Source organism: Megalobrama amblycephala, linkage group LG10, assembly GCF_018812025.1.
Source record: "Megalobrama amblycephala isolate DHTTF-2021 linkage group LG10, ASM1881202v1, whole genome shotgun sequence".
NCBI lineage: Eukaryota > Metazoa > Chordata > Actinopteri > Cypriniformes > Xenocyprididae > Megalobrama > Megalobrama amblycephala.
The window spans coordinates 1914926-1939969 of record NC_063053.1 but is presented as its reverse complement, the minus strand read 5'-3'; the positions used below and the strand labels follow the sequence as shown (position 1 = coordinate 1939969).

At 35.6% G+C, this 25044-nt stretch overlaps 1 protein-coding gene across 2 annotated transcripts in view; it reads left to right on the top strand.

Annotated features, from left to right (window-relative positions):
- Positions 1-19160, top strand: part of kcnk12 (potassium channel, subfamily K, member 12) — a 41745-nt gene extending 22585 nt beyond the window's left edge. The window contains exons 4-5 of one of the 2 annotated variants that reach the window (XM_048203912.1): positions 14757-15671; positions 17878-19160. In XM_048203912.1, the coding sequence (XP_048059869.1) occupies positions 14757-15649 (893 nt within the window). In that variant the 3' untranslated portion in view covers positions 15650-15671; positions 17878-19160. Of the gene's footprint in view, positions 1-14756; positions 16709-17877 lie in introns of those variants that run through there. The other variant, XM_048203911.1, reaches the window with a different exon arrangement.
- Positions 19161-25044: the final 5884 nt, after the last annotated feature.

Sequence of the window (25044 nt, the reverse complement as noted above, 5' to 3'; positions counted from 1 at the left end):
TGCAACTTCAAAGTAAGAAAGACAATGTTTCGAAACTGGATCCCTGAGGTAATTTTATGTTACACTGTTTGCTAGCCTGGCATAATCGTTAATACTTCTCACCATTTATTCTGAGGGTATGACCGATTGTTTTCCATATATCCATTTTCTTTAAAGTAAAGGAGGTTTGACTTGTCAAACAGTGGTGGATTTTTCTGGACCTCTGCGATTAACTTCTCAGTGTCATCTGCTAATTTAAATGCGCGAGCTCTTAAATTAGAATGGATTCTGATTGGCTTCCAGTGTTTTATCGTTCAACAGCTGGAAATAATCGTTCTGAAAGTGAACCCAACGACATTGTTTCTCTATACCGTTATAGCTGTGGTGTGGACTGTGCTATTCTTGTATGTTTAGAACAATTTTTAGAACTATATCTTTATCGTTATCTTTATAGTTGTAGTTCTTGTTGTTCACGAGCCTTTACAGTCCGAATTAAATTTAAAATCAGATTTGGCCAATTCATTCCAATTAACATCCATTTCACCTGTGCAACTGGTATGATTACAATCGGATTATTAGTGTAAACGCAGTTTATGTTTTCAGCATGCTGTGTATATGCAAATGTATAGTCTCTTTGCCGGTTATATTAGCACAAGCAAGTATGCTATTAGTAGCTAGCAGCTAATATTTTCATTAATACAATGTTAATCCAATTAAAATGTATGAGTTAGCTTAGACATTATTTCAATTAAACTGCAATTATCAAAATTTGATGCAACTGATTACCAAGTTTTTTGAGTCGTGCCAACTTATTAGTTTCTACAGTGCATGCTTTTCTATTATTGCGATCTCAACCACTTCAGATGAATGTGTTTGGTCTTGGTCCTCTCTTCTTGTCTTAGTGGGAGAATCTCCGCCAGGATAAGCTTAAGATGTCCTAAGAACAATTCTGAAAGTCAAATGCACCACCATGACATCATCTGAAAGGGTCAGTGGTTATCTCTATTATGAATTAACTGGTGATGGATAGACACATTTTTCTTAAATGCAAGAACTATATGTGTGCTATTAGCCATTAGCTTTGACCTTTTCCGGACTCTCCCTCTCTCTGTTTCACTTTCACGTTAACTCAACCATGTCTCTGTGCTAACGCCTGCAAAATATCTCCGCCTCTTCTTAATTTATGAACGGTGTCGTATATCGAGTGCTGTATCCACTCCTACTGGGAAAGAGCAGAATTTTCGGAGTGTGTCATGAGCGCTATCAGAGTATGAATGACTGTAATTGCCTCTCTAACGCATGATGTGTTTTGTATGCTGTGCTCATTGAGTCATATAAAAGATTTTATGTAGATATAAGTGCTTTTGTTCAGTCTTTAGAAAACACCCAGAGGGGCAGGTGTGTTTGCTCTGGGAAAGTGATGTGCTTTGTGCAGTTTTACTGTGTCTTTGTTTAAACAGCAGTTTTTTATATAAAAAATGCCAAGCAGACAAGAATGGATTACTCTCACAAAATGCAATTGTGCAGAGCACCAGGTCTGCAAGGCATTGCTTGGTTTTTTAACAGGCTCTGCATCCCACTCATAGTGCTGGAAAACAATGCAGACAGAAATTCATTGAGAAACTCTCATAGTAAAAAACTGTATGTCTTTTGTTAAGTATAATGTGTGCGCTGTTTTTGTGTGTGTCCCTTTAAATGCAAATGAGCTGCTGCTCCCCGCCCCCTTTCCAGAAGAGGGCGGAGCTTTAACAGCTCAACAACAACAAAGCTGGAGAATCTCACGCAGCCAAAATGAGGAAAGTTTTCAGCCTTACATTGTTCAAACCGGAGTCGACACTGATGGAGAGACTCAGGAAGAAGTTACAACTTTTAGACGTTTCTGAATGGTTAGTGGATAAATTGATGTAGTTGCTGTGGAGTTGATTCAACTCATCCACTAGCATGTGCCGTCATGTTCATCTTTTGTGTTGAATTGACCCTCGTTTGTGAAGCAGTCTGGCGTAAAATGACGGCATGACAACAACACTCTACTACAACAACTCTTCCTCTTCTCTAAAGCAGCCCAACATGGCCCCGCCCCCTTTGTTGTGTGTTTTCGTGGGCGGGGTTTATGTAAATGTTTGTGATGTCACTAACCCAGGAAGAAGCTTGTTGTAGTCCTTAAAAAGCGATTTCTGTAATAGAAAATATCTCCCTTTGCATTGAACTTTGAGCGTCGTAACTTTGCAGATGTTGTTTATGATCAAACAAATTTCTTTGATAAATCTTATCTTGTTTCAAGAATTTTTAAATATTTTACTGGAAATAAGGTTTCAAAAAGAATGATTAAAGCATAAGAAGTCGATTTTTACAGTGCACTACTTTTACTATTTAGTATGCAGACTGTGCAGAATTTTCTGTCTGCATAAAATAAGTGCGTAACCTACTATATTTGTGCATTATGCAAGACAATCTGGAGCTTTTTGTAAAAAGCCCTAAATCACAAAATGGTGATTCGACTCTGTTTTGAAGTGTATTCAATAGGGACATGAACCTTTGCAAATTCATAACTTCTCCAGCTAAGATAAATGCTGTCTCAGCCAGCCTTTCTTTCATGATGTATAGAAATATGCCATAGACTTGAGTAATCCTTTCACTGCATACTGCACAAACAACTGTAAAATGTCTGCGGCAAACTGTGAACACAAGTCTGAGTCGATAAGGAAATAAATGCAGAGGGAGCGACAGCACTACTCAGTTTCTCCACAATAAATCAATAGGAGGAACGGCCGAGACGTTGAGCTCGCCTCTGTACTGTTGTGTGTAAAATTAAATACTGACAGACACTCAAACAAACCAGACTGCATTCAGGCCACATGATCAGGGAAATATCTAATACTCGAGAAGCATCTTCATTTGTTAAGCAGTTATAGTAGTTATATTGTTGTTACAGTCATAAAGCTGCAATGTTTTCTTCTTTTCCGCAGCCATTCCAATGGTATCTTCTTTTCTTGTCCTGCCGGAGAATGATGGGAATTGTAGTTTTGTTGCACAAGAATGTCACCTCAAAAAAATGACTAAAAGTGAAGCACTTTTTGATGAGTTTTATTGTTGTTTTTTAGCAACAGTGCAGATAAATTAATACAAATAAAACTGTACAGTAAACTTTCACAACAGAGACTAATTGTGACCAATGCACATTCGATTCTGCTGTTTAACTCGGACTCTGACAGGTTTTCAATTGCACACTGAGCTTTTGTTCAAATGCAGTCTAAACCTCCTTTCTAATGCAGCATCTCCATTTGTTAAGCTTTGAATGGGGCCCAGCGAATGCCTCTACTGTTCGAACTCTGTATGACTTCCTCAGTTCAAAAACCGTCTCTCTGTACGCTCTCGTTGGGGTGCAGGTGAGCTTTTCCATTCAAAGGCTGTGTGAACAACCATGTTTGAACACAGTATGAGCTCTCCCATTCTAACACAGCACAAAGAGCCATTTAAGCAGTTTCCGCACACACTTCGGAAAGGGAATCCTGAAAAGTTGTTTATAATTATATGAAGCTTACAGAAATCTGGGTAACACTTCATTTTGAGATTCTGTTGAAATGTTACTTTTAGTCAACAGAATGTCTGACCATCAAAATAATTTAGAAATAAAAGGCATTTTTCCTACCCTGATTTTATCCTCTGATTTGAACGCTCTGTTTTAAGGGGCGTGTCTGCTGTGAGAGTTCAGTGTAAACGCCCACTGCTGTGATTGGCTGACATCTTTGCATATGAAAAAGCTAAATATTACTCTCTCGAAAACTTTTAGCATGTTTTTACTATTACAGCTCTCAAGGTTAACTAATCATGAAAAGTGTTGATTAAAGCATTACATTTAGATCTATGGCATTATATTTAGATCGTGGCATGAAAGGTTGCAGTGATGAACATTGTAGTCGATCACAGACATGTTGTTGAGCTCATGAAAGCAGTGATCTCGTCATTGCAACTCAATTTCTGCACACTAACGAATGCTTTCATCATAACTAACAGTGCAAACTTAATGTAAATAAGAGATTCGTTGAATAAAACGGGAGTTTTGGTGCGAGTCCAGAACTCAGTCACTGATAAACTCACGCAGTTTGATTAACAGCTCCAGTGACTGTAAAGGGAGCGTTCTTTGATCACTTTCTATATATAATTTAATCACCTTTTAAATAACAGTTTATTTTCATCCTACTAAGAGAAACAACATGAAGTTGAGTGTTTAGTCACTGGTTTGATTTACTGACACACAGACAAAGATCATCTGACTGTACATGAATCATTAATATCAGATCAGGCATCAGAATGAACACAGTTACTGACATGTTGTTGCATTACTGTCGAGTTCATATCGTAAAAGTCCGAAATGCAATTGATTTACCAAAGAATCCACAGTGAAATATACCGAATACAAATAAATAAAGCTCAACTGAGACATAATAATCATATTCCTGCATTAGGATCCTTTGAAAGGTAATGTTATTTTAGTCCTGTATCGCTCTTCTCTCCTCCTCATCTCACTGACACACCAGTGGGCGGAGCTAATGTTGTAATGATGAAGTAGGCGTTGATTTCTTCTGTGGAGGCGGAGTTTCACCTATCTATAGGCACATTCCAGGATCAGTCCTTCGTTGGTGTCAATAAAAGCTTTTATTGGACTAACAAGGACGTTTTCAGTTCTGAAACTTACAGAATATTCTTATAGTATGATGACCTCTTATATGTCAAAACCTCAAGTAAAAGTTGATTTCTCAGTTCATGACCCCTTTAACAACCCTAGTCTCTTCTCAAGCTTTTAGCTCTTCTATTTTATAGATGAATGCTTTAAAAAATGGTAGAATGCTTATTGGTTTATGTTCTATTTAGTGTCATTTTACATACAGCTACATGAGTGTGATTTTAGACCAATGAGATTCTGTGAGCAAGATGTCACCTTAAAAGAGATATCCATTGTATTTTTGAGAGAAAAATACTTCTTGATTGCAAAAATACTTTATATTTGTAAAGATTCCCCCCTTCAGTGTAGTTAAACCAAGCGCACACTACAAGTCTGAAGCTTGTCCGTGTTTCATGTTTTATGACTGTGATAGACAGCGTATACGCACTAGAAAAACACAATGCAACTAGTCGCAGATTCATAAATCGATTTCGAACTGGTTTGAAATTTGTCCGACAGTCTCTGACAAGCAAAAGCTACAGCCAATGAAAATACGATAGAGCCAAACCTGTGCAGCACATGTCCCATCCAGACCTTTGCTCTCTCTGTGTAAATCAATGCAGAAATAACTGCAAGTCCATGTTGTTTGTTTATGTTGTCAACAGTACAGTAAATGCTTTTATTGACAATTTCATGTATGAAGAGATTACCATATACATATTACTCTTTATGCATGAGAGTTACCATATAAACTCCTACACTTTATTGTGCAAAATCAATAAATAATAAATATGCTTCCTTGCTCACTTGCAGGGTATTTTTCAGTCTGCTAGCACAGCAAAAAGTTGGATAGCTATTAATTTCTTAAGAGCATGTTGACGTGCTGTATGACATACTAGCACAAAAACTTTAACATACTGTAGACCATGCAAGAGACATGTAAATACTATTTTACAGTAAAGACCTTTCAATATTATAAAATATATAGTATATTAAAATATATGCCGTCATTTTACGCCGGACTGCTTCACAAACGAGGGTCAATTCAACACAAAAGATGAACATGACGGCACATGCTAGTGGATGAGTTGAATCAACTCCACAGCAACTACATCAATTTATCCACTAACCATTCAGAAACGTCTAAAAGTTGTAACTTCTTCCTGAGTCTCTCCATCAGTGTCGACTCCGGTTTGAACAATGTAAGGCTGAACACTTTCCTCATTTTGGCTGCGTGAGATTCTCCAGCTTTGTTGTTGTTGAGCTGTTAAAGCTCCGCCCTCTTCTGGAAAGGGGGCGGGAGCAGCAGCTCATTTGCATTTAAAGGGACACACACAAAAACGGTGTGTTTTTGCTCACACCCAAATAGGGGCAAATTTGACAAGCTATAATAAATGATCTGTGGGGGATTTTGAGCTGAAACTTCACAGACACATTCTGGGGATCTTATATTACATCTTGTGAAAAGGGGCATAATAGGTCCCCTTTAACATGCTGATTAATAATGCTAAATGTAGATAAAAAATACCTCAGAGTCATATATGTATGACAGAACCACGGCCCCCTATTTGAGAATGCCTGCTTTATGGCATCACTGTGAAAACCCCCTTTGGGACCTTTATTTTTAAGAGTGCAAGGTTCTGTTCAGGCATAGTGTGTTTGTGTACCCATAAATAATGAGACGCATGATGTGTACCAGGGCGAGTGATGGGCAGATGGTAGTGTAGTGAAGAGAGAGAGCCAGATACTTCTTACTCAGCTTCTCCTTCCCATCACACCCTGAACCCGTTCTCCGCAGACCCCCTGCACTCCAGCCGGTGACTAATGATTTCCACAGGGAAAAAATACCATCCCTCCTCATCATCTCTGTATTTTATGTATCTGGCTTGATCCCTGAAGACAGCAGGGCTACTGAAATGGGCAGAGAAATGCCAGATTGGTGACATTAGTACTGTTAACGCGAACAATGATGTTTTTATGTGCTTGCTGGGTGTGTATATGTTTTTTTCAGAGGTGCTAAATAGCTAGACTGTGCTGGCATATTGTGAGGCAAAGATTGCATTGTGTTTGGAAACGAGCTAAAACCATCTGTCGCAGTCATGCGCTCATATGCTATTAATTTCTTAAGAGCAAATTGACTTGCTGCATGACATACTAGCACAGAAACTGTAACATACTATATAGGCCAGGAAAAAGACATGATGTCTATCATATTTTACAGGATATAAGTCGTTTTTTAATCATCTGAAACATGCTGTGACTTATATTTCAAAGCAACTTGAAATGCAATTAACGACAAGCGCATAAAACATTTGGATTGGTGCCAAATGAGAGAGGAACGTGAGCCTAAGTTTATTTGTATACATGATGGTAGTTTAGACTTGGCGTTTATAATACATGTTGTTTATAATGAATGACACTATAATTTGTTTTATACATATATTTTTCATTCCTGTTCTGAGTACCGTTAAATTTAAAAGTATTTGTTGTGGATTGAGTCGAACTAAAATACATTTATAATGTCAATAATGTTTTGTTTTATTTTCCAGTACCATTTCTGAATAGTAATTTATTTATTTTTTTCAGTTTTCTTACAAAATATATGGTAGTTGTTTTTTTTATATATAAGGGTCATTCTACAGAATTGGTTCAAAGTCAGAGTTGGAAACATTTTGAAGAAAATGTCTTTTTCCACAAATTTTGTGTGTGCAAACTGTATAATATCCAAGGTACACATTTCTAGTAATTGTGCATATTGTATTTTCAGAAAGTTTTGGAATATTTTTCCTCTCCCCAAATTTGTCACTACAGAAACACAATAATAAATAATTTAATAAGAAGGGTCACATTGACCTATTAAGATTTTGTTTACATCTAACATGTAAATATATTTTTTTGGGCTATTTTTAAAAAAAAGTTTTCACAGGTAAATCAAAAACAATTACATTTTTAACAATATTTCAAGTGTAATTTATGAGATTTGTTGTATTTTGAATCCAATCTTTATAATCCAGTCTTTTTATCTAAAGCGACTTACATTGCATTCAGTGTACATTTTATTAGCGAATGCATGTATAATGCATAAAATATATATATATTGAATGCAATATACCAGAAAGTTACTTTGGATAAAAGCATCTGCCAAATGCATAAATGTAAACGTAAATACCCGTTTCACTTGCAAATGAGTAATATATTCAAAAGTTCAAGGTTTTGCTGGATATATTGTCCAGTTAGCCCATGCTAAGAGCATCTTTGTCCACTGAAGGCCATTCAAAATTAGCTGTGTATTCTGATAACATTTTTTGCATGCAACATTTAGGCCCATTTTCAGAATCAGGCCTTAGTTCAATTAGGACATTTAAGTATAGCTTTTATAAACGTGCCTTAGAAAAAAAAATTACGATGATGCATCTGGAGTTTCTTCAGCGTGGCGGATTGTTTCCAGATTGTCTGCATGTTTTATGCTGAATATCAAACAATTATTGCACACGCTTAAGCAGAACGCAGCAGATATGAGTGTTGAGTTGTAATTCTCCACAATGGCGTTGGAGTGTTGTGTAAAGTCCTGCAGGTTATTTTGGGTGTGTTTGCCTCTGTTCCTAAAGTCTCTTGAGATCCAGTCTGAAGTGTTGGCTCTGAAACGGCACACAGAATCGATGCATCGGGGACGGAGGTAACTGAGATTTTAATGAAGGAGAGCTGGGCAGCCCTTGGCAGACAAAACCTCAATGCCCTCTTAACAAGAGCACTCTCCAGGCCAGTGGAAAAACGAGTAGGGTTAATTAATTAGAGATGAACGGCCAAGAGGCTAGATTTGATCCTGTTCTCGTTTTCCTTTTATAAAGACCCAAGCTTGAGTGTGCCGTGTCCAGAGCGAATGGGCTATTTTCAGGAGCTGCTGTTGTCCTCTGCTCAGTGTTGTCATTATTTTTTATTGTGTGTATGAGGCTGAATTGAAGTACGTGCAGTTGTTTCCTAGACAGCGATAATGTTTCAGTGCCTCCTGAGACTAAAGTGTTATCTAACGGTCCACAATGCATCATGCAGTGTTTCCATGGGCATCTTTGGTTCTGCAGATTTTTTTATTTCATTGTAAACATTTTTTGAATAAAATTGCAGAAAATTCCTTTGACTTGCTAAGGCTGATTCAAAGTTGTTGTTCACTAAAACCGAAAAAAAAAAAAATGTTTTTGCAACATATGTTTGTAACTTTTGTTTGTTAAATTAACTGAAATAAAATAAAGTAAAAAAAAAAAAATCAGCTAGTTGCCAAGGAAACATTTCTCATTTTCATTAAATTTAACTATATAGAAATTTAAAAAACTAAACTAATACTATTTAAAAAAAAATAAATAAATAAATAAAATGGCAAAAACAACAAAAAAAATACTTTAACTTTAAAATTAAAATGGAAATATAAAAAGTAAACTTTTAATAAAAAAGTATCTCAGTGATATTTGATATAATACTAGGCTGATTTCATAGCATTGTATGCACCTAATGAAGTAATAATTTCACACTTTATCACCCAAAAAGTCATTTGGTTTAACCAAAATTTCGGTTTTACCGAATGACGATATTTTCAAACAGTGCAAACAGGTTGATATCTAGCAAAATGACAATCAGACATTTTATATTTAGTAGAAATTTTTTAAAATATTACAACATTTTCCATGTTTTATAGCGGTTGCACCGAATGACCTGATGTTTCGGGACATGCGTATGAACAAGAGAAAACATGAATTTATCAAATAGTTAAGAGAGAGTTAGTTACTTTGCTTCATGATCATGTGGTCCTTTGCAGGTGTCTGAATGATGTCACATCCTGTAACATGATACTGACCACATGACTTGATCCAAAATGATCCCTTTATATTGATTACTCTGACTGACATCAATGAAATTCATTTTTCCTGACATTCTTTCTCATAACAAAGCAACGACTTCTACACATAATTTTAATACCATTTTGCACTGATGATGATATATGATGTTATAAAATCATGCCAGAATAAAAAAATATATACATTTATTACATTTTAAGATATTTTAATCACAAATGAACGGTTGGATGGGTTAACCGAATTACCTTTTGACACTTCAAAATCTTTAAAATACCTTTATATGTAGCAAAATATTGAAACCTTTTGGATTCAATAAAACAGATCTAGTTACTTTGGATGCCATATCTTTGTTTTTTATTATTATAAAGGCCTTTGGACAAAAAAAAGACCTGTCACATCACTGATATATTTTGTTGTACTTGATAGTACCCATTGACCTCCCTCAAGGTTCAATACTTGCACCCCTCCTGTTCAACCTATATATGCTGCCACTGAGCCAAATAATGAGAAAGAACCAAATTGCATATCACAGCTATGCAGATGAAACCCAGATTTACCTAGCCCTATCACCTAACGACTACAGCCCCATTGACTCCCTGTGCCAGTGCATTGATGAAATTAAAAATTGGATGTGCCTAAACTGTGCCAAATGTGCCAAAGACGAAGTTCTCAAAGTGAACACGTACCTTCACTCTAGGGGTCAAACAACTAAAAATCAAGTCAGGAATCTTGGTGTGATTCTGGAGTCAGACCTGAGTTTCAGTAGCCATGTAAAGACAATAACTAAATCAGCATATTATCATCTCAAAAATATTGCAAGAATTAGATGCTTTGTCTCCAGTCAAGACTTAGAGAAACTTGTTCATGCTTTCATCACCAGCAGGGTGGATTACTGTAATGGGCTCCTCACTGGCCTTCCCAAAAAGACCATAAGACAACTGCAGCTCGTACAGAACGCTGCTGCCAGGATTCTGAGCAGAACCAGAAAACATGAACACATCACACCAGTCCTCAGGTCCTTGCACTGGCTTCCAGTTGCATTTAGAATTGATTTTAAAGTACTGTTACTCGTTTATAAATCACTCAATGACCTAGGACCCCAATACATTGCAGATATGCTCGTAGAATATAAACCTAACAGATCACTCAGATCATCAGGATCAACACACTTAAAAATACCAAGGGTTCACTCAAAGCAGGGAGAGTCTGCTTTTAGCTGTTACGCCAGCCGCAGCTGGAACCAGCTTCCAGAAGAGATCAGGTGTGCTCCTACAGTAGCCACATTCAAATCCAGACTCAAAACACATCTTTTTATCTATGCATTTGCTGATTGAGCACTGTGCTATGTCCGAACTGTTTGCATTTTATTTTATACGTATTATCTTTTTATTCTTTAAATTCCTTTTCCTGTTTTTATTTCATTTTTAATGTATTTTATCATCTTGATTCTGACTTTTAAAGCATTTTAAATATTGCGGTAAAATTATCTGTTTTTACTGTTATTTCTATTCCTTATGTTCTATTTTTATTATTATTCTTTATGTAAAGCACTTTGAATTACCATTGTGTATGAAATGTGCTATACAAATAAAATTGCCTTGCCTTGCCTTGCTTTGACTTGCATTAAGAGAATTTAACAGAATGTGACTCTACTGTGCTATAATCATACTTGTGAATGAAACAACACATGAAATCAAGCTTGTATAACTAGAAATGCACCTAAAATCTTAATGCTGTTCTTTTGCAGCCTTGCTGGCACACCTATTTCTTTCTGGAGTTGCAGATGGAGTTCATTGTGCTCTTTCTCTTTCACTTTCTCTCGCTTTAATCAGTTTAAGTGACAAAAGTGTTAGGGCTTTACCTTTTTCTCCTAGGGATTTTTTAATTATTCAGAAGACTCTCTACGCTGATGTGTTCCAGATGCAATCCTTTAGAAAACATCCTCTTTTAATATATAGCCCTCTAAATCAATTCCAGCTACCTGTCAAAGACGAGCTATAGTTTAATCACTGTGATGTACGTATACGTGGCAGCGTTGCTGAAGGTCAGTCTTTATTGGAATAATCAAATTTTGGGGATATCAGCAATTTTTTTTACCCAGCAGTTACCAAGTTACAGTGTAGAATGATTCTGCGACCTTCACCCGAACAGAAAACCTCTTCTGAGAGCATTCAGCTAACTCATAACCTTATATTTATAAATATTAATATAAAACTGTTCACCATGTATGGGAGAATATCACAAAACTGCTACATTTCTCACATTTCAGTAGTAAATCCCAGTGTAAAACTGTTGGTTTTTAAAAATATGCATAAATTAAAGGCATGCAACTACCATGTATTGTAAAATTTAAATGTCTCTTCTTTGTTTTAAAGCAGCTTTACAGTGATAAACAGGAAAATAACAATTTAATGATGCAAACAGAGATCATTCTGGCTGTACAGCAGCTCTTAAAGAAAATAGTGCCAAGTCAGTTCAGTGTGGATTCAGTTCTGTTGTAGAGATCATCTATTAAATTAGCTCATTTCATCTATAAAGCAGCTCTGCTGAAAACAGTGATGTCATCATCCAGCCAGCTTAGTTCAGTTCAATTCTCATCCAATAGTGTCAGTGCAGTCAGATCAATAATATTGTTGAAGATTAAGTGTCCCCCTCTGTACTTTATTTAACCCTAAATGGTACATATTAGTAGCTTTTTTTTTCAACCCTTGTGTGTCTATTAAAAAAAGTTACACATAGGTCCATAAGTGACAAAAATGTCATAAGAATTTGAAGCTTCCCAGACAGCAACATGTCTGCTCAGATCCGGCCCACATCTGGCCCGTGTGGAATCCATATGTACCAGATGTGGGCCGGATCTGAGCCAACACTATGTTGCTGTTTGGTTTGGGAGCACAGACTTACGTTTGGTCTCATTTTAAAGAAGATCCTTGGCAGATTATTGTAAAAAAAAATGTTATAGAGGTTTAAGTTTATGAAAATTATGTATGAATAGTATTTTATATAAAATATATATTTTATGAAACATGTTGAACTCTAAATTTGCTAGAAAATCAAAGCCATAAATCTAATTAAGTTGTGTTCCAAATTCGAGGTTGATATCTCAAAAAATGAGCTTTCAGTAAGATTTTGTTTGGGTGCAGTACCACATTTTCCCCTTTAGACTCCAGAAATTTTTTCTCTCTCAAATTTTACACACACACAATTTTTTTATTACACACACATAAACCACACTCTGACATCCACACCAACACACCCACACAATTATAGCTCCATGATTTATCCAAATGGATCTATAATATGCAGAAGCAGAAACCAGGAATAAAGCGAATATTTGCTTTATAGGCCAAACCTGAGAAAATGGCACCATCTGGTAAAAATGGTACAAATTTTAATTTTGAAGCCAACAGAATGAAAGCCTATTAACAAAGACTGCATCATTTTATAGTTAAATGGCTCTGGGGTTAAAAATTGCCGTTTCAATGGGGACATTTTTGTCCTTAACCCTCAGGGGTCTGAGGATTTTCGGGGCCCTGGAGAAGTTTTGACATGCCCTGACATTTGTGATTTTTTCAGTTGTTCATAAACATATTAATGACAAAAGTGTCATTACACTGTATTCAGCACAAACTAGGCTACAATAATATGTGAGGAACATGTATGTACATGTTTGTGTTTTTGAAGGAATAACGTTTATGCGTGGTTATTGAAAAAACAAAAAACTTAAGTCACTGAAATAAAGCCAAAAAATGTATTAAATCTGTGTTCATAAGACTTCTGGGTATTGGAGGTTGTAGACTAGAGTTTTTGCTTCAGAATGATGTAAAAAGTATCCTGCCTACTCCTTCATATAAAACAATATATTGATTTAGTTTTTGTAAGACACTTTTTGTCAAGAAACACAGTATGCGTGGAGGCGTGAATCCTCCTGAATAATGGGTGATTTTCACCTGAGAAGACAAAAGAATCACATAATAATGACCTGAAATGACTTGCATATTAATGAGGCCTTTCAGTCAAGTAGGCTGTGAAAAAACCCTCTGTGATTATGTCTCAAGCTCATCATGGTGTATATCAAACATACAGAAAACACAGCAATACTGTGAAATATTATTACAATTTAAAATAATGGTATTCTATTATATACTTTAAAACATAATGTATTTCTGTGATGCAAAGTGTCTGAACAGTTATGTTACCTCTATGGCATTTCATATAGGCTTTTAGCTTAAAAGCATGCACATTTGGAGAAATATTGATGGATTCTCATATGTTTGTCAATTTTCTATACAGAGGAGTAATATTTATTCAATATTTATTGTCATCACTGTGAGCACTGGATACTGTGTTTTCAATTCATACTTGCAGCCGGAGGGCGCTCTGTGCACATTTAGTCCACAAATGACTCCTAAAGAAGAACAGACACCATGTGACATTCCAGGAACTAACAGAGGCCAGTGATCGCTATAACATCCAGATAAACACTTTTGAAGACAATAAATACACGATTGAGATGATGTATACATGTATTGCCTCAGATTTTGCGTCTGAATAGCGCGGGCTCCGTGGGCGTGGCCGCATTAGCGGATAATGAGCTGAATCACGGACTTCTAACATGGCTCTCTTTTCATACAGATTACATAAACAGAGAATTTTTGTTTTCGATTTGACTTACATGATTTAAAACCTGACATTTCAACGTTTCTTTAGACATAAGTCTAATTTTTTGTGATTAGTATTCACTAAGTTACAGTTCATTTTCTGAGAACTATCAGATTGGACTTCGTTCAGAGGGAGACGAGAGATCACGCATCATGTTAGTTTTCTTTATTTTACAAAAAGCACAACATTTTGTTTTTACTCTGAGTGTACACAAATAAAAGAAGATATTCAACAGATTAAAATGGTGTATAACTCTTAATTGTATGTGCAACATTGACGGAGTATTTTAAGTCTCTTTCACACTGGTAAGAAAGAAACAAGGTGGTATCGCCGGCGTAACTAAGGTGCTGAGAGGAATTATTTTGTGTTACTAGTGTAAAATAGATTTATTAAAGGAAATGGGGGTGAAATAATAAAATTCCTATAAAAATACACACTTGTGCCAAAATGTATGCAATTGGCATTAACACAGGCAAAATGATCAAAAAAACAAAACTGAAAAAGGCAAAAATGTCCATAAGGTGACCACCCCAGTGACAGCTTTTGTACCTTCTTTATAAGAGTGTACAGATAGTAATGAGCTCTTTTGATCTTCTTCTCTGCAGGATTCGGGATGACCACCCCTGTGACAGTAGCTGGAAAGATCTTCTTGATATTCTACGGTCTGTTAGGTTGTGCGGCCACCATCCTGTTCTTCAACCTCTTTCTGGAGCGCATCATTACCCTGCTGGCTGTGGTGATGAAGGCTGTGCGTCTGCGGCGTTTGCGGACCAGCGGCCTCCTGCCGCCGGGAATCTGCCAGGACTTTGCAGCCAGTACGCTGCCTGGTTGGAAGCCCTCGGTGTACCACGTGATGCTCATTCTGGGTTTATCGGCCATCGTGATTTCCTGCTGTGCGTCGGCCATGTACACTCCAGTAGAGGGTTGGGCGTACTTGGACTCGCTCTATTTTTGTTTCGTCACCTTCAGCACAATTGGTTTCGGGGATTTGGTGAGCAGTCAGAGTGCTGCGTACGGCTACCAAAGCCTTTACCGGTTGGCCAACTTTCTCTTCATCTTGGCTGGAGTGTGTTGCATCTACTCTCTCTTCAACGTCATCTCCATCGTTATCAAGCAGGTCCTCAACTGGATGTTGGGGAAAATGAGTTGCTTGTGCTGCCAGCGCTGCAACAAAGCGAACGCTTTCTTGGGACGACGCAACGCCATCAGGCCCGGCTCGCGCCTCCGACGGGGACGCTTCGGGCAAACGCCGGACACGGACGGACCTTGCGATAGTGACACAGAGGGCCGCAGGCTCTCGGGTGAGATGATCTCCATGCGGGACCTGACGGGATCCAATAAAATCTCATTGGCCATTATGCAGAAACAGCTCTCGGAGTCAGCAAACGGATATCCCAGAACGGTGTGCGGAAGCTCACGGCAAAACGGCTTTTCCGGTGGAGTCGGTGCTCTTGGCATAATGAACAACCGATTAGCAGAAACCAGTGACTCTAGGTAGAGGTAACCTTTGACTAACCAGGGTAAGCATCTCAAAAAGGGAGTACAACCTCTCCAAATCTCTCTGGAAGTAACACGGTTTGGATTTGGGATGATTTAGTTTAAATTTGCCGACCCTGTCTTGAGCTTGTGTAGAACAGCATGACATGCATGAACTGTGTAGGATGTCCATTAGGATTTTTGGACTAAGACCGCATACTAGGAAGTAATGGTGCATTCAAATCATATTAGAAAGATCGTATTTACGAGTTAAATGCACATGAACGTCGTGAGAAAACATGTCGGACGCAATGGATGCAGCGTCTGTCTTAAAGTGGATTTGTTAAAATTAATGACATTTCTTTCACAATAAAAATAAGTTGCATGTACAAAATACCATTTAGTAAAATACCATAAACCAATAGTATTGTACAATTATTATAGGACATATAATAAATCAGTTTACTGCACCTTAAAGGGGACATATCATGAAAATCTGACTTTTTCCATGTTTAAGTGCTATAATCGGGTCCCCTGTGCATCTACCAACCCAGAAAACATGAAAAAGGACAACCCTGTAACTTTGTTTTGGCAAGCCTTTCTCTGCAAGCATGTGAAAATACGAGCCGCTCAGATTTCGCTCCCCTGGTGACGTAGGAAGAGGATCTTATTATAATATTATAATATATTACCGCCCCTTAATCTGCATGTTTCCACCCACGGCACTGCCATTTTGATTTCGCAAGTGACAACAGTGTACCAGTTCGAACGCCATGGCAAAAGTTTGAGCAAAGCATGTTAACTGTTCTGTCGTTGGCTGCACAGACGAGCACTGAACACTATTTAGAGTCTCGTTAGCTTGGATAGCCTGAAAGTTGACCCTGACAAGCTCGAATGCTAAAAAAGGAGCGTTTCTGTCTGAGCGATATTTTGCGAAAAATATTAGACCATGCACAGCATTTGATAGCAATCATAAACGTTAGCCTGGTGTGCGTCCAAATGGGTTTTGCACAAAAGATGAACATGACGGCACATGCTAGTGGATGAGTTGAATCAACTCCACAGCAACTACATAAATTTATCCACTAACCATTCAGAAACGTCCAGTTTCATTCTAAAAGTTGTAACTTCTTCCTGAGTCTCTCCATCAGTGTCGACTCCGGTTTGAACAATGTAAGGCTGAAAACTTTCGTCATTTTGGCTGCGTGAGATTCTCCAGCTTTGTTGTTGTTGAGCAACCGAAGCGCGAGCTGTTAAAGCTCAGCCCTCTTCTGGAAAGGGGGCGGGGAGCAGCAGCTCATTTGCATTTAAAGGGACACACACAAAAACGGTGTGTTTTTGCTCACACCCAAATGCGGGCAAATTTGACAAGCTATAATAAATGATCTGTGGGGTATTTTGAGCTGAAACTTCACAGACACATTCTGGGGACACCAGAGACTTATATTATCTTTAATAAATTGAATAAAATCATAAAAAGTGAAAACACACCTAAATCACATTCTTTATCATTTTGTAGATAAAAATATTGTTACATTTTCTGCAGAAAAGGCCATCATGCTCCGACTAAAGTTATTTGAACGCACCTGACATCGTAATTACAATTTCCCAACTCGTAAATACGACTTTCCCTGGAGGACTTGCACGCACCATAAGTGACTTTGCATATTTAAGTAATCAACCCCAACAAACCCTGATTATCACGTTTGCTAGAATTCTAGACAGTACTGTACTACATTAACTAAACCTGAACAAACTCTCTGAAGTTAGGCTTGACTATTCTACCAGTGGCTATTTATAGGAGCTGAGTTGAGCTTTTCAAATCTCAAATAAGTAGAAGTAGCATTCTTTTTACTCCATTTGGATAGCACACTCGATTTACAACTATGCATCATCTCCATTGCAAACATATTAGTTTTTACTTAGTCTCGGGCTGCATCCCACTAAAAGTATGTACTTCACTGCTCAATGGAAAGTCCTTACTTTTGAATGTGTAGTAAGACGTCTCAACGTCTCAAAATAACACAGGCTCACTTGTTATGTACAGTTTGTTCATGCACCAATTTTATCTAAAGTACTATTGAGGATGGCCTAGTATTAGTCAAAGGGAAATGTAGAGCAAAAGCTTATTTCTGTAGTTGCAAATGGCAACTTTACAGTATGCAGACTAGGGGTTGGGAGGTTGTGAATTTGTACTGTATAAGTGAGTGCATTTACTGTACCCCTTCAAATCTGTGTTCCTGTCAATAGGGATCTCTTGCCACTGTTTGAAAAATTCAGCTGAGGGTTTTAACATGATGAGATGCACCAATGAGCTGAGCAGAGGAACTTCAAAGCCAAACTCTGTTGTTCCCCAAAGAGAAGAGGGGAGGATCTGAAGAGATGGAGTGAGACAGAGTGAAGGAGAATAAAGTGAAGAAGCCCTGAGAGAGAGTATGAGCCATCTATCAGCACAGAACTAGACTTCCAGCGGAGCTCAGAGCAATCATCTGCCGACCAAACGTTAGTGCCCTCAACCCCTCCTCTATTATCTTATTAACACCGTCTGTAGAGTAAGGAAAAGTCAGCTTAGATGGTGTTTGCTACACCTGCCCTTGACATATAGTTTGGAAGCCTGGTTTTCAATAGAGGAAGTTTCTATTCTTATAGAACAATGAATGTGTTTACATGCACAATCCTACACTGATTGTGCTAAAAAAAAAAAAACAGACAACGTGAGCTTAATGAGATTTTCATGAAATAAAGCAACAAAACGCTAGTATGTGTGTTTACATGTGAAGTGGAATGGGTGTAATTGGTATAAATCAGTTTTGCTTTAACCACTTCCAAGTTAAAAGAACACGTAAAGTTGTGGTCCTCTTCGGTCAAAAACGGCAGAAACATTTTACGTTTTGATTTTTAATTTTTTTTTGCTTCATCGGAATGGGATGAAACTTGGTGGCTTTTGTCGCATTAGATTTGTGAACACACAAAAAAATCATGGACATGATTCGGATATGTTAAAGGGTCAAAAATAAAAATAGTCACACTTGGCTCCTTCGTGGTCAAAAATGACCGACATAGGAAATGAACTGGTGTGGCTGTAACAACATGGTAAAATTGAGCCAAAAGACTCAAATAACGTGTTAAAATCAGATCAGATCTAGATTTATTAAGCTGTGATAATACATACTTGTTCATTTTTGTTACATTTTTATTGTATTTTGATGTTATGTGTACATTTGTGTTCAGGTTTGAGTGTAGTAGAATTAATGCAAAAACTGACACTTCAAATCAACATTTCAAACAAACTTTGACAAAAAGTAGTCTTTGAGAATGTCTAAGTATAAATCCAAATATACAGCTTAATAAAAATAAGTATTTATGTCTAAAAACCACTGGAGAATTTATAAGCCACTTTATATAGAACTATATAGGAATCTAGTGGTTACACTACAAGGCATTACATAAGTTTTTCTTTTTTTACTCTCACCAGATGGCACTAATCTACCTTCAAAAAACTGGATTTTAAATGCCTTGTCTCTATTTTAACATGGAATACTGCTTTAATAAAAAAATAATAATTTATATATATATATATATATATATATATTAGAAAAAATTGTATTAAAAACATATTATTTTCAATGGGGAAAAATAGCTAGCAAAACTTATATAAATATTGCATAGTATCATAAAATTCTCTCAAATCTTTAAATAATGTTTAAAAAAACATTACTGAACATTGGTTTTCCTGAAAAACGAAAAAGTGACATTTCAAGGCTTCGTCACTTTTGGCCGCGAAGGAGCCAAGTGTGACCCCTAAAAGAAGAGGACAAGACCTTTGATCATGCATGTAAATGCACTCATTAACATACTTATTCCGATTTGCTTTGCATTTTAATAGTGCATCAGTTAAATGAGACTTTCACACTGAGTGTTGGCAGTTTAATGATTCTCCTAAAACATTTTTTTTTATAAGCAGATTATTGATAATCATCAGTATTTTGTTGTGCATGTAAACACACTCAATATAAGCTCATTTACCTTCATAATGTGTATTTTTGACACATCCAAATCATTACTGCTCTGTTGCATCAAGTTGAACTCTAATTAACTTTGTTGCATTGCAAATCACCAACTCTCATTGAAAATGAATGACTTCCGGTTGCTTTCTTGCTGCAAATCTGCCAGTGCCAACTCCCCCGTTCCCCAAATGATAAATCAAACTGCTTTAATAAAACAAGCACATAAAAGTAATATAAAAGACGCGGTTGATGAATTGCAATAGATGCTAAATGAGCTGTCATGCAGCATTGGTGTATGTAGCAGGCAGAAACATATGTTAGTGAAGAGTTGATGAGGGAGAAAGACAGGAGAAGAGAGGGAAACACAGTCCCTCAGGTTTGATCAGGCATCAGCACAGATGTAGTATCTCCAGGTGATCTATATCTCTGCTCAGCTCTCTCACATTAGCTGTCTCATGTCTGCATTCACAACACTCAAACGCACAAAAACACACACTCCAGCACAGTTCACTCTCTCTATCTATACTCTTATCATGAATCTACCTGTATGTAACTCAAACGTCAATGTAAATAGCGCAGTGCAGTCGAGCAGAACAATTTCTGATTCTTTTTGCATATTGCAAAGGGAAACTGTGAGGAATGACTGACGATTGCGGCTCTTGCTTATAATAACCTCAGGTAGTTCAATCTTCTGATGTAGTTTTTTGCATGCTACTATGGTAAAGCCATACGAGAGCCACTTGTATCTCTTATAGGTCTATTTTTATATACAAATATGTATTACATCTGGCAGTGTTGGTGTACTTGGTAGGAACAAATGACTTGATTAAATGTGCTTGAAATGTAATGAAGACTAGGGGTGGGTGGTATGAACAAAATTATATATCATATTACGAGTTTATGTAGCGGTGTATATCTTGAAAGTCAACTAAAATTGTTTAAAATTTGTTTTACTTACATTATAGGTTCTATTTTCTCTCATGTAAAATCCAGCTTAAACTGGTGACTGGATTCTAGCTCATCTAACGTGGTCATTAGCTGGTTCAAAACTATCTTACATCAGCAGTAAACCAGTTACCAGCATTTTAAGGTGGTCAGACTGGTTTTTTGAAACATAATAAGCATAATGTATACTATAGAAGCTTGTTTACACCACTAAATAAAAAATAAAAAAGGTAATTGACTAGACTTTTTATCTCACAGTTGCTGATATAAAGTCAGAATTGCGTGATATAAACTCAGTTGCGTGTTATAATGTCCAATTATGAGGGAAAAAAGACTCAGAATTGCGAGTTTATATCTTACTCTGACTTTATAACTCGCAATTCTGACTTTATATCTCATAATTCTGACTATAAGACACAATTCTGATTTTAGATCTCATAATTCTGACTTTATATCTCATAATTCTGACTATAAGACACAATTCTGACTTTATATCACGTAATTCTGACTTTATATCTCATAATTCTGAATATAAGACACAATTCTGACTTTATATCTCACAATTCTGACTTTATATCATAATTCTGACTATAAGATGCAATTCTGACTTTATATCACAATTTTGACTTTATATCTCATAATTCTGACTATGACACAATTCTGACTTTATATCACATAATTCTGACTATAAGACACAATTCTGATTTTATATCTCATAATTCTGACTTTATATCTCATAATTCTGACTATAAGACACAATTCTGATTTTATATCTCATAATTCTGACTTTATATCTCATAATTCTGACTATAAGAGGCAATTCTGACTTTATATCATGTAATTCTGACTTTATATCTCATAATTCTGACTATGACACAATTATGACTTTATATCATGTAATTCTGACTTTATATCTCATAATTCTGAATATAAGACACAATTCTGACTTTATATCATGTAATTCTGACTTTATATCTCATAATTCTGAATATAAGACACAATTCTGACTTTATATCATAATTCTGACTATAAGACGCAATTCTGACTTTATATCACAATTCTGACTTTATCACGCAACAATTCTGACTTTATATCTCATAATTCTGACTATAAGACACAATTCTGATTTTATATCTCATAATTCTGACTTTATATCTCATAATTCTGACTAAGACACAATTCTGACTTTATCACGCAACAATTCTGACTTTATATCTCATAATTCTGACTATAAGACACAATTCTAACTTTATATCTTACAATTCTGACTTTATATCTCATAATTCTGACTATGACACAATTCTGACTTTATATCACGTAATTCTGACTTTATATCGCATAATTCTGACTTTATATCTCATAATTCTGACTTTATATCACATAATTCTGACTTTAGATCTCATAATTCTGACTATAAGACGTAATTCTGACTTTATATCACGCAATTCTGAGAAAAAAAATCAGAATTGTGAGATAAAAAGTCGCAATTACCTTTTTAATTTTTTTATTTACTGGTAGAAACAAGCTTCTATAGTATACTGAATATAGTATTATATATATACTACTATAGTTTTTATTAAAATTATTAATTATCTTTTATTTTATATTTGAAGTTTTCATTTTAATTTGTTAAATTTTTAGTAATTTTGTAACAAAAATGTTTTTTTTTTTTAAATTGTTTTAGTTTTAGTTAACAATAATAAACCTTATACAGTCATACCGCCAACCCCTAATGAAGACCTACAAATTTCACATCAGATTTGTAGAAAACTGCTCGTGACATCATGAACTGAACATATCATTGCGCATGAGTGATGTACATTAAGAGAGAGTTTGAGATGCGAACAATGCAATGGAAATGCAACTCAAAACAAGTCTTGGTTTGAGCTTGTGAAGGAACGACTCTCCACAAACCTTGAAATATTTAAAATAAATGTATTTAAGACTCTTAAAATGCATGCATGGCTCGATATCAACTGCCTTATTTTGTTCCTCAACCATGTAACTATAATGTAGATCTGACTTACTCTGTACAGTAAATCTTTTGCATTTTGCAAAATGTATCTCCATTGATTGCAATGGATCTAACTGAACTGAAGTCCTCCATTTTCCCCAGGATTGGGAGATCTGGGAATTTCACAGTTGTATTTATGTATCTATCTATCTATTTATTTATTTATTTTGTAGCCTATAAAACGGACTAAATTACCCTATCCATCATGTTTCGCCTTTGTGTTTTTAACAGCAATATAAAATCCAAGTATCAGTTGTCACAAAGCTTTCTTTACAGTGGTGTATACGGTGGAAACCAGGTTTAGATTACAACTTTCTGCTGAAAATTGTTTTGGTAAATGCATGAAAAAGACATCACCCACATCAGAGACTGACGGGAAATTTATAGTATGTGAAATTTCTGTATGTGTTTATACTGAATTTCTTCACTCACACTCACAAGTAAAATGATTATTGAAAGTTATTTTGCACATGCTCAGTAGAGTTTTAGCCATCCAGTATTTTTATTTGCTAGCTCAATGTATGATGATTTTGTATTTAACTAAGTTGAAGTTAACATGAATTTATCAATTAATTGTTGCAAAAAGGGTTTAATTAGTTACAGATAATTATAACAACGGTTCCATTCCTTTTTTACATTATTTGTGACAGCTAGAACAATTAGTTAAGGTTAAGTATTCAGTAATATTAATAAATATTAAACAATATGGCAATTAAGTCCTATCATCATTCACATGTTGAATTTACTGTAGCATTATTTTAGTCTTAAAGCATCTCTTACTGTTGGAATATGAATGTTTCTTATACCAGAAGATGGCAGGTAGATGAATAAAGTACAAAATTTTAGTTATTCATTCTATAGAAGCACTGAGATTGCAGATTCAGACAGTATTTTGCAGTGTACAATGAAAAGATGGAACTGCATATCAGATTTTATAATTGTAATGATGAGTGTGACTCAGACTATTTAACTGTTGACATGAATTTTCATCATCATTTTATTTTAAGAAAGATCCCTTATCAGTATGCAAGAAGAGCAGAGCAGAATAGGTGTTCGCCTACTCGATCTATCTCTTCTGTTCTCTTTATTTCTCTTTCTTTCCTTTGTTTTTGCAGAAATTTGCATGTAAGGTAACCATCTGATTAGATTCATATATAATTCAATAGTTGAAATTTAACTGAAGGTTAAAGTCAACATGGAATGACATTCAAAACCTATTTATTTTCATAATTCCATGACATTTGTAAATGAAACACGAAACAGGTTGATCTTGATTTTATCTATTAGAAATTTATTGGATGGTGAAAATGTCTTAATATGACAGGGTGAAAAATAAAACAAAGCAAATTATCACATTTTTATGTTTTTGTGGAAGATTTATTTTTTACTGGAATAACACACACTTCACAATAGGAACATTTGTTAATTGTAAATAGGGATATATATATATATATATATATATATATATATATATATATATATATATATATTAGAAATGCACCTTTGTCCACGGATACGATAGCTGATTATTCAGAGTGATATCTGCCGATACAGATACAGACAGTGATACAGATACTGATTATTGGCCGATATATCGATGCATTTCTAACATATATTATTGGCCGAAATATTGGTGCATCTCTAACATATATTATTGGCCGATATATCAGTGCATCTCTAATATATATATTATTGGCCGAAATATTGGTGCATCTCTAATACATATATTATTGGCCGATATATCAGTGCATCTCTAATATATATATTATTGGCCGAAATATTGGTGCATCTCTAATACATATATTATTGGCTGATATATCGGTACATCTCTAATATTTATGTTATTGACCGATATATTGGTGCATCTCTAATATATATATTATTGCCCCATATATATTGGTGCATCTCTAATACATATATTATTGGACGATATATCGGTACATCTCTAATATTTATGTTATTGACCGATATATTGGTGCATCTCTAATATATATATTATTGCCCCATATATATTGGTGCATCTCTAATACATATATTATTGGCCGAAATATTGGTGCATCTCTAATACATATATTATTGGCTGATATATCGGTACATCTCTAATATTTATGTTATTGACCGATATATTGGTGCATCTCTAATATATATATTATTGCCCCATATATATTGGTGCATCTCTAATACATATATTATTGGACGATATATCGGTACATCTCTAATATTTATGTTATTGACCGATATATTGGTGCATCTCTAATATATATATTATTGCCCCATATATATTGGTGCATCTCTAATACATATATTATTGGACGATATATCGGTACATCTCTAATATTTATGTTATTGACCGATATATTGGTGCATCTCTAATATATATATTATTGCCCCATATATATTGGTGCATCTCTAATATATATATTATTGGACGATATATCGGTACATCTCTAA